The 16,858-nt window shown below is 39.5% G+C and overlaps 2 protein-coding genes across 2 annotated transcripts in view; one reads left to right on the top strand and one right to left on the bottom strand.

Moving 5' to 3' along the window:
* The window catches only part of LOC136866537 (RWD domain-containing protein 2A), a 126,772-nt gene extending 118,923 nt beyond the window's left edge, over window positions 1–7,849 (top strand). Inside the window, exon 5 of the transcript XR_011017946.1 lies at window positions 7,749–7,849. The gene's annotated coding sequence lies outside the window, so the exon portion shown is untranslated. The remainder of the gene's footprint in view (window positions 1–7,748) is intronic.
* The window catches only part of LOC136866871 (protein O-mannosyl-transferase Tmtc3), a 90,753-nt gene that overhangs the window by 14,675 nt on the left and 59,220 nt on the right, over window positions 1–16,858 (bottom strand). The window contains exons 10-12 of the mRNA XM_067143965.2: window positions 12,718–12,936; window positions 4,896–4,989; window positions 3,732–4,022 (exon numbers count right to left, since the gene is read on the bottom strand). Of these exons, the coding sequence (XP_067000066.2) occupies window positions 3,732–4,022; window positions 4,896–4,989; window positions 12,718–12,936 (604 nt within the window). The remainder of the gene's footprint in view (window positions 1–3,731; window positions 4,023–4,895; window positions 4,990–12,717; window positions 12,937–16,858) is intronic.

Below are 16,858 nucleotides of genomic sequence, written 5' to 3' on the forward strand. Positions count from 1 at the left end.
TATTACACTACACCACAGGTAATATTTACAGTATTTACAGTCTTCACAGTGTTATGTCTTTTACAGCTGTTCATTATGATACACGCGGAAGCAGATCATGTTACATGCCCTGCCCTGGCTTCACATAATTTGTATGATTCCATTCCGAAACACGACAGTTTTCTTGGTGTGGAAACTTTCCACCCTAGCCACCATTTTCATAACAAGAGGTTCTCATCAATTAACACTCTGCCATCAGGAGTACAGGCTTCTGAAAATTTTGCTACTTATCTTGTATATTCTAGGAGGAATTTGTCCATTATACACCCCATTGTCAGAGGAATGTAAAAAGCTGTGGAGGAAAAATATAAAATAATAATAATAATAATAATAATACTAATAATAATAATAATAATAATAATAATAATAATAATAATAATAATAATAATAATGTTATTGGCTTTACTCCCACTAACTACTTTTCTGGTTTTTGGAGACATTGAAGTGCTGGAATTTAGTCCCGCAGGAGTTCTTTTGCATGCCAGTAAATCTAACGACACGAGGCTGACGTATCTGTGCCCCTTCAAATACCACCAGACTGAGCCACGACTGAACCTGCCAAGTTGTGGTCAGAGCCACTCAGCCCGGCAAGGAAAAATCTCTTCTGTGTCATCAGCTCATAAAAAATAGGAGTAGTCAACAAGTGATTGAGAGAAATATAATGCCCTAATTTAGGTTTCTGTACAATTCTCTGCGGCAAGAGTATGCCCATCAGAAGCTTTATTTCGATTTTATTTGTCCAGAGCAGGTATTGATCTCGACTCCTTCATTTCAACTTACTAAACTGGGTTTTATGTGTGATTTTCTGCTGGGCATCTTTTGTCTGTTCAGCTATGTTCCGACATATCTCGTCATCAAAAATAATTCAAATATTTGGCTTGAGTTTTGTTTTTCCTAAAAACTCTCCCCTTACATCATGATGGAATTTTGGATCAAAGCAGGACCTTCTTTGTCCATTTCCAGTCTAAGTTGATGAAGAAGTTGCACTGGTTCTAATATTATCAGTATTATTGTCGCCACTGTCATGATCGCTACTTGAACTGGAATCAAACATGTGTTGTCTCTTTCACGACTGCTAAACATTCGCATCAGCTGGGCCTGTACATTCCAGCCTGCAGTACTTGTTCCAGGTAAATTCCTGTCACTTACGAACTCACCTTTGGCAGAACTTACTTCACTAAGATCACTATCCTCCCCACTAAATGTCAACATTTTGTTTATCGTGACCTGTAAATCATCATCTTCTAACGGTGGAGGCCGGTAGTTCTTTCTAGACATTTTAGTAGAAAAAATGTAAGAAAAAGAACCAAATAGAACCCTGGTCTCTGCAGTTTGGAAGGAAATCATGAATTGTATCTGTACTATGGAACACATGCGTGTTATAAGAAATGTTGTGTTACTCGCAGTAAACACAACTCCAGTTGTGAAGGAAGAGCTCAAGACTGGGGATAATAAACCAGGTACACAGTTCCAATGTGTCATCAGAGAGGTCTGTTTAGTATCAGAATCTACAGAAATCCCTTCTACATCAATATTATTGAATCCATGGGACGATTAGGCGATGAGCTAAAGCTTCAGCACGAGGCTATTAGGCTTCAGGTCATTCTTGCCCGGACGTGAGTCATCTTCTTTATGGTGCAACTCGTGGATGACAGATTGGTTTTGCAAGAACGTAGTTGAAAAAATTCACATCAGAGGGCAGACTCATCCAGAATACGCTGCTGAAAAAAGAAATAAACCTCTGCATGAAGGTGACTAAGGGAAAAAATAAAATAAAATAAAAATAGAATCAGCAAATATACTTTATCCGCGTTCCCTGCTGTGCAAGCGACTTGTAGCCGTGGATCTCGCAGCATCGCCCACCAAACGAGTTAATATTTGTACACTTGTATGAGCTGGATCACTGACCAAAAGGTATAAAATGGCAGGGAGGGATTCAATTGAGTGGAAATGGATAATGCCGACGACTTGGTCTGAATGGCAGACTGTACTGAAAGCCTGAAATTAAATATCTCGGATCATAAAAAGAGTTATAGAGAGTATGATATGAAAATGAGCATTTCCTGCCTTACATTCATAACACCACAGATCGAATTGCAAGGTCCTCCTCAAACACAATATAAAAACCGTGTTAGGCACTGGCACTAAAATTGCTCACAGTCTGGGTAAAACCAAGGACAAATTGTCCCCACTTTTACATCCTGGGGTATACGAAATTCCCTGTACTGGCTGTAAGGTATACATTGGCCAAACATGCCGGTCCACTGGTACTCGTATCAAGGAACATGAAAGTAATATTCGTCTCAACCAGCCAGACAAATCAACAATAGCTGAGCATGGTCTATCATCGGGTCATGATGTCATGTTCCAAGATGTTCGAGCTCTTACCCACACTAGACACTACAGGTCCAGGATTATATGGGAAGCTGTGGAAATATGTAGAAATCCTAACAATTTCAACAGCGACACTGGCTATCAATTAAGTAATAACTGGTTGCCAGCCATTAAGGATTTACACAGGTAGTTCCCTTCCCTGTCCCTTCACTATTATTATTTTGCTTCGGTGTTTTCCAAATTTGTACGTTCCGCATCGCCAGATGTTTCATTCCAGGCTTGTGTCAATGTCATACCTTCATATGTGCATACACATGTTATGTGAACCTCTCAGACTGATTCTGATGGTTCCGTCAGCTTCCGCTTTGAACACTAGCGCTGTACCACATCCGGGGAGCCATCTGGTGACGAATGAACGTACCATTTCCACTTCTATTATAACGTCCAAATTCAAACCTCACTGTTTGAGAAGCCTTTCTCACGGACAGTCAAGATTTTCTTCTGATGACGCAGGGCAAAGTTCTCTGCGAAACGTAAAGAATTTCACCTTATTTTCTTGACACGGCATAAGCCTAAAAGCCTATATCATATCTATAAGCACGGGCCATGAAAGCATCAATGGCAACCATAAATGTTATTCACCCCCAAACTTAACAATTTAAAATAAATATTGGTAAAATAATCAAAACTTCTTATTGCAAACAGTTAATATAAATTACAAGCGTATGCTTTTACATTATGGCAAATTAGAATATTCAGACATTTCTTAAAAAAAAAAAACCCACATATTTACGGCCTGAATATATTAACTGCTTTGAAAACAAATGTAAATTCTGTAAAAGCTTTCTGTGAAGTATTACCATTAAAAACTTGTGACTGAGCTAAAATGTCTTGTATTCATGTCTATCTCTTGCCATCCTGAAGCTCAATAAACAATGTTGGTTGCTTTTATCATCTGAGGATGCAGTATCATTTCCAGTCTCTGTAAAAGCACCCTCGAATCCACTATACTCTAAATCAAGATCATCGCTACCCATTTTGAAACAATTAATGAAATGCAATTGAGAAAATTTGATGTCCCTAGGCATGTTCCCCACTTTTTCATGTCAGCTGGTGCTCTGCCAAGCAATGGTGGATGGAGGGCTCACTCACTCTGTGACAAGAATTTGTAAAGATTGAAGATATATGCCCTCTTGTGGCTACTTAATTAACTAGATGCAGAAAATGTTTATATTCAGGGTTATAAAATTGCATACTGTTAGATTGCCAAAATATTCTCAAGAGTTTTCATTTTTGGCACAAATATCTTGAATTTTAAGTTAAGAGTTTAAGATGCAATTATATAATAGAAAACTTACATTATAGTATATGTCTGGATTGTTGCTGTCATAGAAGAGCGCCCTTTCGTAAACCTCTTGTGCTTCTTTAGTACGATTCAGTTTGAGCAGTATATCACCACGGTTAATGTAGGCCTGTGTATAGTCAGCTCGCATGCTAATGGCTTGGCGGTATAGTAAGTCAGCTTCTTCTAGACGAGTTTCATTACGGGCAATCAAATTGGCTAGGTTGAGAAATACATTCAGATGATTCGGAGCAATTCGGGCCTGATATGATTCACCAGGCTTGGCTTTTGGAAGTAAGGATTTTGCCTGTAAAAAGAAACAAAGCAGATATTCATTACTAATGTTCACAAATGTGTTACAAAGAAATGACTTCCACTTTATGGTGGAACTCAAACAACATTGAAAATCTGAAACATGGCAAAATTGGATTAAAGAATCTGTTTACTGTGAAACCTTGATTATCCATTCCCGGAAACAACATTTCCTTGGATTATTTGTTCAAATTACGTGGTCCCGAGAAAATTCTAACTGAATCTTGTTTTAAAAATCCTGCATTATTCTCTCCTTGAAGAAACAATTTCTGCTTCAATCATCCAGAAATATCTGCCCCATCAACGATAAATTCTTGATCAAGCGATTTTCAAGACTGGCAGAATCAAACATAATGCATTCAAGAACTTTTGAGAATTGATACTAATGCTATGAACCGTATTCTTGAGTACATCATAACAAAATCTGTACTGGCAGCCTTGTGTACAGCACTGTGACGTCATGCGAGCCGTGCTATGTTGTACTTCTAACTGCTGTGACAATGTCCAAGTCGTGCCATGTTCATTCTGACACGAAACGGGAAATGAAAATTTACTGATCAAATGACAAGGGATGATTAAAAAAAAGCCAGGGTTTTGTCATTGTGTTGTGCTCTTTTGTACTGATAGATTTAATTTGTTTCTGGATTTTCTGTTTTCCGGTATTGTAAGTTTTTCCATGGTCCCTCCAAAAACGGAGAATTGAAGTTCCACTGCATATTTCAAGGTATAAGTACTGTATCCTGTATTTGAAGGTCTATTCAAGAAAAATATGTTTTCAGTTTTTTATTAACGGTTTCTGTTATTTACCGAGTCTTAGAAATGCTAAGCATTAATACATACAATTACAAATACAGAATAGACTCATTACCTTTAAGTAGGCATCTTCTGCTTCTTTGAACATTTTCAAATGATTAAATGTTCTACCCACATTGATGTGAGCTCCAATATCGTCTTCTTGGACACTGCAAGTAAACATGAGAATTTCATTAACAGAATAAATGATTGTGTAAACTGAGAAGTAAAGAGATAGATTACACCTGGGTAATAACAGTTTTTATTCACTTCAGCCTGAGGGATTGATTCATTGTTACCAAAGGGAAAGCTCTCTTCTTCTAACCACAAATAGGTTGAGAATATTTTTAAATTACCATTTTCCCATGGCGATGGAAAGGATGAATAAAGCAAATGAAGTTTTCCTTTTTGTCAAGACTCGTAAACTTGTATACAGGGTTTTCATTTCCAAACTTCCCAGTAAAAATAATGAATTTAATTAACACATTGGAGACGCCGTTCGTAGAAACTACGGGCGCGCTAATTCATTGCTGCTGACGGAGCTCGGAGAAACTACGGGCACGACTTCACTGTAGCCAAAAAATTGTAGCAGCCGTTTCAGCGAGCTGTGACTTCACTAGGATACTGTTGAATGCTTCTTTAGGCATAAAATATACTAGTTATGAGCATAAGTCGAGAGCTCTTCTTTCAAGGCATTGATAACACAGCCACGTTCCTACATAACCTAAGGCTGCATCATCGTTGACTCTCAGCTGTGAAATGGGCGGGAAAGTACGTTTGGTACATGCGGACAGGAAGAGTGTGTGTTCGAGAGGCAGGCTTGTTTGTGTAATTCTTGTGAATATTTAGCATGTCTAATTCAAGTGTACAAAAGTTCGACAACGAATCCGTAATGGATGTGCTTATGGTAGACACGACTTCTGGAAACGAAGATGAGGATAACAATTACACACTAAGTAAACGTCATGATTCTGGCGCTTCAGGCTAGTAAATACAGAAAATGAGCTAATTTCAAATTGGTGTGAAGTGTAACATAGTTTTATATCGCTTCCTTGAAGTGGGTTCAGTAATACTGTTTTATACCGCTTCCTAAAAATGTGGGTGTTTCCCATGTACCTTCAGCAACTCGATGCAACCCCGTCGTCAAACAAAGAACAGTGGGAATGTAAATTCCTGGTTGTAAACAAGGATATCGGTGCAAATTGACCAATTAGGTTACAATCTGTATTAGTGTGGTTCAGTAGATGTGCCCACAAAGTCAAATTTCGAAATATTAACCGAATTGGCATCCATAGCTGCGTCAGATTTTTTTCTCCTTTGTAAAACTTATTATATTCATAAATTTATATTTAAAAATTGCTGCACTACTATGATAATTAAAACTCATTTTTGTGTAGAAGAAAGTGCGATCTTTCTATGCATTCCAAAAGATGTTATTATCATGGCTTACCCTAGCAATGAAAAATTTTCAAAAACCATTAAAAATCCTGCGATTTCTGGAAGGTAGCACATTCAATGTTGAGGGAGAAGTTTAAAATCAGAATTAATTTCATTTTTGGTTTCACACCCTTGTTTGAAACTTCAGTCCGGCTCCATGGCTAAATGGTTAGCATGCTGGCCTTTGGCCACTGGGGTCCCGGGTTCGATTCCTGGGAGAGTAGGGAAATTTAACCATAATTGGTTAATTTCGCAGGCACGGGGACTGGGTGTTTGTGTTGTCTTCATCATAATTTCATCCTCATCACGTACGGGAGTCAACTCAAAAGACCTGCACTTGGCGAGCCGAGCTTGTCCTCGGACACTCCCGATATTAAAAGCCATACGCTATTTCATTTGTTTATTTTTGAAACTTCGAAGGACACCCCTATATTTTGATACAACTTCCCCAGTGCTGGTGTGACTTCTTTCTTAATGAAGGTTTTTTTTTAAAATAACAATAATAATTATTTATTATTATTTTATTCTGTTAACCAGTGTGCTAATGATGGGGCTCCTGAAGTCTGGAGATCCACCAGTCACACAATAAGTGAATTAATTTAGTAATGTTTCTAATATAAAATGTATCAACTCGTAGCTGAACATGATTATAATTGAGCTGTCGATCGATTAAATATTTGAATTAGTTAACGTAATGTCTTTAATCGATTAATCAAATTTTAACCAGGTTTGCACATTATCCTTGACAGCTTTGTTTAAACTTAATGAATTGTAGAGTGTGTGCTCACACCAAAAATTTTCGTACTTTGCTCTCTCAACTCCTAGAACGATATTTCTTGCATTATCAGCGAAAACTTTTCTTCCAAATCCCATTCATGAACTACATCTTCAAACTCTTCTGTGCAATTAGCGGCATTGTGGTTTTCTCTAACATGTTTAACGTAATCATGTTATGTTGAATTGCGACATACCCATTTGAATCAATAATAATTCTGATCTTTCTACGTTATACAACTTGCCATCTTTTTATTTATGTTTGTTTAATTAATTAAGTAATTAATTAATTTGTTTGTTTACCTATTTATTTGGTTACCGTGTCTGTACAGGGACGATAGTAAATGAGAAAAGAGAGCTTCCAGTAAAACCTTTTAGTGCCACGATAAGTACTAAGTGGCCTACTATCCTGCACAATCCACTTCACTAGTTTATTCGTAATATCAGTTTCCATATTAGAGCACACAGGCTTCACTATTAGGTGCTCTGGCTTTGACTGAGGAGATGAACTAGTAGTGGCATTGATAGATGCGGATACACTTTGGAAGGCTTAACTGAACGATTTTCTTTAAGTCCGGAAATTTCAATAAGATTACTTTGCATTGGTTCATAAGCCATACTTGTAACTGAAGTTCTCAAACACTGAATGAAAATTCTGAATAACCACCACACACGAACTGAGGGTTAAGTTATCACACTTTGTACTGTGTCTTTCCAGCAACTGGTATCCGTCCATTTACACATTACCTGGAAATTCCTAAATGACAGTCTCTTCAAGTACCTTCCCCACATCTATCAATTATGCTACTTCAGTTAGCAGTTGAGAGCAAAAGACAGTCTGAATTGAGAGGGGCAGTCTGTGGAGTGTTCCTCTGTCGAACTGAGTATCGTCCTGTTTGGTTGTCATCACGTGTGGCTCTTGGGACCAGCTGCTGTAGAAGGACATCAGGCGTTCTGGTGCAGCGTTACCAACCAACGTATGTAGCCTGCAGAGTTTCATCAGAGTGTGGACAGCGAACATCATCCTGAACGGCGAGATTGTTGTGCACGGGCTGCGCACTGTAGACTGTGACAATGCCAACGATGTGACTGAGCAGCTGAGTGAGTCTGTAGTGTAAGTGATTAGAGATTGTGTGTATCAGTGTAAATAAACTGTGAGAACTAAGTGAGAGAGAGCACAAACTGTGTAAGTGTGTGTTCTATACTACGAGTATAACCAAGCTTGATAGCTGCAGTCGCTTAAATGCGGCCAGTATCCAGTATGTGGAAGATAGTGGGTTCGAACCCCACTGAATATGGTTTTCCGTGGTTTCCCATTTTCACACCAGGAAAATGCTGGTGCTGTAACTTAATTAAGGTCACAACCACTTCCTTCCCACTCCTAGCCCTTTCCTGTCCCATTGTGCCATAAGACCTATCTGTGTCAGTGTGACGTAAAACAACTTCTTAAAAGAAATACTATGAGTAAGGGCCTTATTTTTTGGTGAAATAAAACTGTTGATTTCGGTGTTAAAACTAACACTATTTCGGTAGGTATTTCGTGAAATAAATTGTCATACTGATCGATGTTTCTTGTGACATATTCCTTATGGTATGGGGTAAATCTAACTAATTTTTCTGATTAGCGGTTTTAAAGTGAACACTTGTAATGTATTAAATTGTTATTAAACCTTAGAACAACCAAATATACAAAATGTTATAGAAATAAATACTGGTAGGCCTATATAAATCACTGAAACCTCGAAACGAAGTTAGGAATTTATACATAGCATACACTTTTTTGCCGGTCATGTGGTGTAGGGGTTGCGTGCCTGCCTCTCGCCAGGAGGCCCCGGGTTCGATTCGCGGCCAGGTCAGGGAATTTTCTCTCGACCTGAGGGCTGGTTCGAGGTCCACTCAGCCTACCTGATTAGAATTGAGGAGCTATCTGATGGTGAGATGGCGGCCCCGGTCTCGAAAGCCCAGAATAACGGCCGAGAGGATGCGTCGTGCTGACCACACGACCCCTCGTAATCTGCAGGCCTTCAGGCTGAGCAGCGGTCACTGGGCAGGCCAAGACCCTTTCAGGGCGTTAAGTGCCGTGGGGTTTGGTTTGGTTCTACACGTTTTTACATTTTGAATGACTTGTCTTCAAAGTAAAAACTACGCATGGTTTCAACATTCTCAGGATTCAGAGTTGTGCGACAGTCAGAAAGTATATTTTTGTAAACAAAGCAGCCCCTTTCACTGACCACATTAGACGTCGGAAACCATAATGCTTGCGAACACTTGGTGCAAATTTACTGTGGTCTCCTATCGAACCTCCTAAAACTTCACTAACAATGTCTTCTTTCTTCTCTTCTATCAGACGTGCTTTCACTGCATTTTGCAAAGCCATATATCCCTGGAGGATATTTATGGATATGCTGGTGCTGCCAGGCCAGGGATGAGTAACTCAGACAGTTAAGGCGTTGGCTTTCTGAGCCCAAGTTGGTAGGTTCAATCCTGGCTCAGTCCGGTGTTCAAATACGTCAGCCCCGTGTTACTAGTTTTATTGGCGCGTAAGGAACTCCTGTGGGACAACATTCCGACATCTCGGCGTCTCCGAAAACTGTAAAAGTAGTTAGTGGGACGTAAAAACAATAACATTATTACAACTCAGCCAGCACCGGCACAGATATGTCTTACGGCGACGATAGGATAGGAAAGGGCTGTGACCCTAAGGTACAGCCCCGGCATTTGCCTGGTGTGAAAATGGGAAACCACGGAAAACCATCTTCAGGGCTGCCGACAGTGGGGCTCGAACCCACTATCTGGATTACTGGATACTGGCCGCACTTAAGCGACTGCAGCTATCGAGCTCGGTGCGATTTATTTACAATAGGCCTACTAATATAGTCATATTTTATAATAAAGTCGGTATTATTTATCTTTCCTTTTATATTCATCCATGTCCTCATGCCAGGATTATGCAGTTTTTCTATAGAAATGCTGGTTTACATGAATGCTTTTGTTGTGTCTATTACAAATTGCTCTCTACCAGTTTTCAACTCCTTTGCGATGTGTAAAGTATCGCAGATTGTTATTTGCCGCTTAAAATTATGTTCATTTGCTTCATTCTTCTTCTTTTTGTATGTTTCTGATTCTCTACAGTATTTATCGCACGTGTCCCTTCGTTTTCACGTAATGCGAACATTACAGTACTTACACATTAGAATCTTTCTTGCAACATCAAATACATAGAACGCCTCACTGTTGTATTCCTCGGCCCTCAGAAAAACTGTTGTGACTTTAGTTTTCAGCATTTTTGTACTTAAATGCTGGACATTTGCTGATAAAGTTTCATAAGTGGTGAACTCTCACTGCAAAAGAGTATAATGCCCACTGCTGTATCTACAACCGATCTTGCTACGAACACAACGCCATTTGCTGTAATCGATAACAGATATCGAATTTTAATGATTGCCTTAGAGATCGCGGAACTGAATACACATACCTCCGATAAACAGGGCTCATCGCTTTGTGTGCATTTGTGTAGAGAATATACAGCACTATCAATCAACTGAGAAAGAAACTTCTATAGTCAAGTTCTCAGAAGCATTTAAACGTTTATTGGAGATCTTTTCCGATACGATTTCGCATTTTTCATACCAAGTGGGGTATATTTCGTGATTATTTGCGCGATTCGCGTAATAAATCAGATTTCGCGATATTTCGCGAGTTCATTTCGCTAAAATACGTTACGGTACGGTACCTACAAGGTCATACATAGGCTAGAAAGAAGATATGAAAAATTTTGTGCGTATCGCTATTACCAAAAAATACGGCCCCTAACTATGAGTATAAGTTGTGAGCTTGGCTATCCTGTCTGTGTAAATGTGTAGTATTAGTAATTAGATAATAAATCTTAATAGTAAAATGCTACCAGGTTCTGCCTTCATTTATTTACACAACCAACACATTACACTATTCTTGCTTGAAGAGTATACACCATTTTTAAGTAATTAATTACTCCAACTATTCTATTAAATAATATTCAGTAGTCTGTGGTTTTATTTTATTCAAGTGTGTTATATGATAAAGAAGTTAGCTGGCTGAGGCAGAGAAGGCATGCTCAGTTCACCCAGAATGACTTGGGTTTGATTACTCATCAAGAAGTCAAAAAATAAAATTTCGACCTCTGCAAGTACACGTGGCCATGAGGTTCACTCAGTCTACACCAAAAATGAGTACCAGATTCATTTCTGGGGACAAAGGTGTGGGCGTAGAACTAACCACTCTATCCCACCAAGTACCGAACTAAGCCCTTACCTTCCACCTCTCTCAGGACCTTCACAGCCTAATGACTGCTTTGTTTTATAATGAGAAAGAATGCTTTCCCAGAGCGTACGTGCAACGTATGTCAAGCTGACTGGCCTGTAGTTATCTGCTTTATGTTTACCACTCTTTCCTTTGTACACTACGGCTACTGCTGCAACTCTCCATTGTATAACGATGTACAGATATTGTATATCATTCACATCATGTGGGGGGGAAAAGAAAAAAAAAGTCCTGCTGCTGAGGGGGTTAGTGTCATGGCTTGGGAACTCTGAGGGACTGGTATGGTAAAAGTACAAATTTACTCCTAGTAGTTGCCAATTCTAAAGTTTCACCGAGCTCAATAACTGCAGTCACTTAAGTGCGGCCAGTATCCAGTAATCGGGAGATAGTGGGTTCAAGCCCCACTGTCGGCAGCCCTGAAGATGGTCTTCCGTGGTTTCCCATTTTCACACCAGGCGAATGCCGGGGCTGTACCTTAATTAAGGCCACGGCCGCTTCCTTCCAATTCCTAGGCCTTTCCTATCCCATCGTCGCCGTAAGACATATCTGTGTCGGTGCGACGTAAAGCAAATAGCAAAGAGAGGAAAATAAAATAAAATCTAAAAGTTCAAAATGCCAAAATGATGGCCAACCTCTGGTAGATGATGGCACCTCAAGAATAATTTTAACAATGTTAGTGATTATTGTATATGAAATTCTAAAAACCAAACCAAACCAAACCCCATGGCACTACAGCCCTTGAAGGGCCTTGGCCTACCAAGCGACCGCTGCTCAGCCCGAAGGCCTGCAGATTACGAGATGTCATGTGGTCAGCACGACGAATCCTCTCGGCCGTTATTCTTGGCTTTCTAGACCGAGGCTGCTATCTCACCGTCAGATAGCTCCTCAATTCTAATCACGTCTTGTGTGTCTGTTTTTTTTTTTTGTTTTTTTTTTGTTTTTTTTTTTTTTTTGCTATTTGCTTTACATCACACCGACACAGATATGTCTTATGGCGACGATGGGATAGGAAAGGCCTAGGAATGGGAAGGAAGCGGATGTGGCCTTAATTAAGGTACAGCCTGGTGTGAAAATGGGAAACCACGGAAAACCATCTTCAGGGCTGCCGATAGTGGGGTTCGAACCCACTATCTCCCGATTACTGGATACTAGCCTCACTTAAGCGACTGCAGCTATCAAGCTCGGTCTTGTGTCTCTCTTCTTGTGTTTCCTTGTGTATCTTGTGTGTTTGTAGTCTTTTACCACGTTTATTCAGAGTTATCATTTTGCCATTCCCTTTTCCTATGCATTACGTTAGGGCTTAAATATAACAACTGAAAAATACCAAGTTTAGTCTGATTAATTGCTTTAGCCTAAAAGGATTTAAATTGTTAAAAATAAGCTCTTACCTCACAGCCTTCTGGAAGTATTGCAATGCCTCCTCAAAGCGACCTTGGCTTTCGAGAGCATGCCCTACATTATTGAACAGCTTGGCATTACGCTGATTCACCTTAAGCCCAGCCATGAAAATAGTATACTCTGACTCCCAATCCAAGTTACGACTGTACGTCTTGCAGCCATGGACTAACAAAAGTACTCCAAGAGACAGCCAGGCCAGTTTCTTACACCTGGAGCAATAAAGAAGTCATAAGCAATGAAACTAAAGAAGTATTAAGTTGCACTTCATGTTACATATTATGTACAAAGGACTGCCGATCACACTGAAGATAAAGAAAAAGCTACAGTTAAAAATTAAGTATATAATAAAACAAGGGGGTGAATGATTTGATTTGTTGGAATACAGGGTCTCTCTTATAAACTCAGACTGAACGCACGGTGTTTGTACTCTGGGCTACGGCAGCTGCAGTATGGGAGGCGCGTGCATAGTTCTTGACCTTGCAAGCAGCCTGAACGTGTTCGAACTGGCAAGCATCAGTAGCCAGTCTAAATTTCAGCTGTTAACATGGTGAGATAGTTATCACTGCAACACCGTATTTTCGTATGTAAAAGTTCTGGTTTCATCTTAATGGCTGTGTAAACAGTCATATAACCCAGGAAGGAGGACACTTCCAGCATCTCTCATAAGGTAAGATTTCATTTAAGATCGTATACACGTTTAAAGCAGGGCGGCCGTGCGTGCCCAATGTTTGGCTGAGGCAGCTGCCATAGGGGAGAGTACAAACACCCTGCGCTCATTCTGAGTTTATAAGAGAGACCCTGTATTATACAGAAAATTCTAATGGTGTTTATGATAGGAAGATTGGTGTTGGGTGTGCTGTTAGTGCAAGATGAATAATTGGGCCTATTTTTTTTCGAGACGACAGTAAATGCAGAGAGGTACCAACATGACATTTTGACGCCATTCTTCCATCAGTTAACGGAAGAAGAAAAACTGCATGGGTGGTTTCAGCAAGTTTCAGCCCCTGCTCATACAGCAGAAGATTCCCTTCTTACAATCTCATAAGTGTTTGCAGACAGAGTGATCAGTGCTGGTCTATTTCCACCTCGTTCTCCAGATCTAACAGTGTGTGATTTTTACTAAAAGAAAAAGTGTATCCAACAAATCCTCACACATTGGAGGAACAGAAAGAATAAAAAAAGAAAAAAAAAAGAAATCAGAAACATTAAAGTGGCAGAACTCACTCGCATCAGCCAGAATGTGGTTACCAGATACAGTGCCTGCATAACGCAGGAAGGACGGCACTTCCAGCATCTTTGATAAGGTAAGATTTCATTTAAGATTATATACACGATTAGGGAAAGCAGGGCAGTCGTGCGCGCCCAATGTTTGGCTCAGGCAGCTGCCATAGCAGAGAATACAAACACCATGCGCTCGGTCTGAGTTTATAAGAGGGACGCTGTTTTATACAGAGTGGTCCACCAACACTTTATAATTCTTGAAGACATGCAATCCATCTAACACTGTTATTCTTCAGGATAGCTGCCAACAGGAAGAGGTTTAAAGTGGAACAGAATAGCGCCCACCCCCTGCATGGACATAGTCCTCCTCTTCTACGGCTGAGATCCCGGAAGAGCTTCCTGCGGACATCCGAGGTGCTTACTGTCTCACCAGAGAAGGCAAGGCTGGAGCTGTGAAAGAAGAGGACCCCTGACCTTTGTGGATGGATGCCAGCTGCTGAGCATACTGAGAGCTGGCTGCTGTGGAAGTTCCTGAACAGGCTACGATCAGGAGCGGAAAGATCTAGGGATAACCTGAAGAAATGTGTGTTTAGATGTGAACGTGGAAAATAACAAACCATGAGCCACATGCTTCAGTGCCCAAAATCTTGCACAGAGGATGATGTCCTACAAGCCACTCCGAGTGCACTGGACATTCAAAATACTGGGCATGCGTAATATCATCTCACATGTTATGTTTTGCATACTTCAAAACGATCTGTACATTAACTGTAAATTTGTATGTTTTTGGCTCGAGTATAATAGTCAAACCTCGATATTTCCAACCTCCATTAGACTAATTTTCAGTATCTCGAAGCGACTTAAATTTCCTGGCCGCCTGTCCCATTCTTCACATGTATTTATTTCTTTATTACAAGAAATTCGGTTACACGAATTTCTCAATTTCTTGAAGCAAACATTTCCTCCCTTAAAGAAAAAAATTCTGTAACTAGAATTTTGTGCAACATTAACTGTGGAATACGGCATTTGTGGTTTGTGAGGAGCAGTTAACAAGTAAAGACAGGATTAAAATGATCCTGGGCGCTAATATGATGGGAATTAAAAAACTAAAACTTCTAGTGATCGGAAAATCGGTGAAGCCACTCTATTTCTTGGGTGTGAATTAATTACCGGTCACGTAAGAAAGCAACCCCCGAAGTCGCGGATGACAAGCTCCATTTACAAATCTCGGCTGCATGGTATTGACAAGAAGTTTATTTATTTATTTATTTATTTCCTGCAAAATCACCCCAAAAGTAAACCATCACAAGGTACTTACCACGAATAAGACAAGCGACCAGAGGCCGTGGAAAGAATGAAAATAGCTATCACTGTATGGTTTCAAATACTACAAGAATGACACGTCCAGGAACCTTTGAAATAAATAAATATATTTAATAAGAGAAAGAAGTAAAATTAAAATAACTCTGGACTCAGAACATCAACAGGAATAAGAAAAAAAATTAAACAGGGAAATAATATCAAAACATAACTAACCTACGGTTCGAACCGGCCTAGTTTATTGGGACCCAATATAAATTTCATAACCAGCCTATCTTCTTAGTTATAAATTACAAATAAATTATGCTTCGGCTTAATTACCTTAGGTTGAGTTAAATACCTTCAACGTCATTTAGTTACTTGCATAAAATTAATTAAGTTAATCTTTCTTTACTTGTAAAATACACCAACCAAACGAGATACTAGGCGAGGAGTTTATATAAGGTTTCTAAACCTCGTGCAAAAGGAAGAAAACCAAGAAAATCCCGAAATAAACAAGGGAAAAAGGAAAAAATCAAGAAAATCACAACACGCGGGCGAACAGTGATACCAACCAATGGATCAAAACACATATAGATAATCGGCCCCAAAATTAAAGACAAACGGACTTAGCATATAACTTTTCAGACATCACCGGAGCATGAAAAATCCTTTTTTTCTTTTAAATCATCAATTAAAGCAATTGCGCACAAACGTCCATTACATTTTCATCACAATCATCATAATATCCATCCCCATGGCAACAACAACAATTCAAGTTCAGACCCGAGGGAGAGGACCAATAATAATTAGGATCACAACAATGCAATCAACAGACCGCACGAAAAGTTAAAAAAAAAAACAAATTCCCAGAGGGAAATGAAAAGCCAAAAGAAAAGGGGAAATAGCAGGCAAAAAAGAAAAATTCCCACCGGAAAACCTTACGAAAACTGCCTCCCTTAGTATCTCTCACAATCTAAAAACGTCTCCTCTAACTCGAGCTCAAGACATCACCTCTTTCCTTTTTTTTTAAAAAGGAAAATGCCAAGAGTTACCAGAACAAATATTACAATATTTGTACCACATTTTTAAGGGTTTCCAATTTTGAACAATTCCAAGTTTGAAATATTATACCAAACACGGGAACCGGTATCTAATCACAACACGCCGCCAAAAATGTTATTATTATAATTACAGCATTATTGTTTTTTTTTTTAAAAAAAATAAGGTTCGGGTAATTTTCGACATCGTATTTCCAGGAGAGGCATAGCATGTGTCACCAACTGATTAGCACAAACTCTTCGATGAAATTGTAACAAAATGCCGTTAGAAGAAAGGTTTCAAACTTACAGTCTTCCCGGAGGCGTTGAAGAAGAACGCTGTTACTTACATTAGGCCGAAGTTCAAACTAATTTAAGTTAGTAGCAATACAACATCTGCGATGCTCCAAAGGGTTATCCAGAGTACAAGAAATACATTAATTGGGCAATGTGACCCCAAATATCCACAGGATTAGCCTGGTACGATCTTGAAGTAGCACAACATAGCGGAGCTATGTACGCACGTCTGTTCGGCTTCCATGTTTACGGCAGACAACCTCTCTCTTGCACT

Source organism: Anabrus simplex, chromosome 3 (genome assembly GCF_040414725.1).
Source record: "Anabrus simplex isolate iqAnaSimp1 chromosome 3, ASM4041472v1, whole genome shotgun sequence".
Taxonomy (NCBI): Eukaryota; Metazoa; Arthropoda; class Insecta; order Orthoptera; family Tettigoniidae; genus Anabrus; species Anabrus simplex.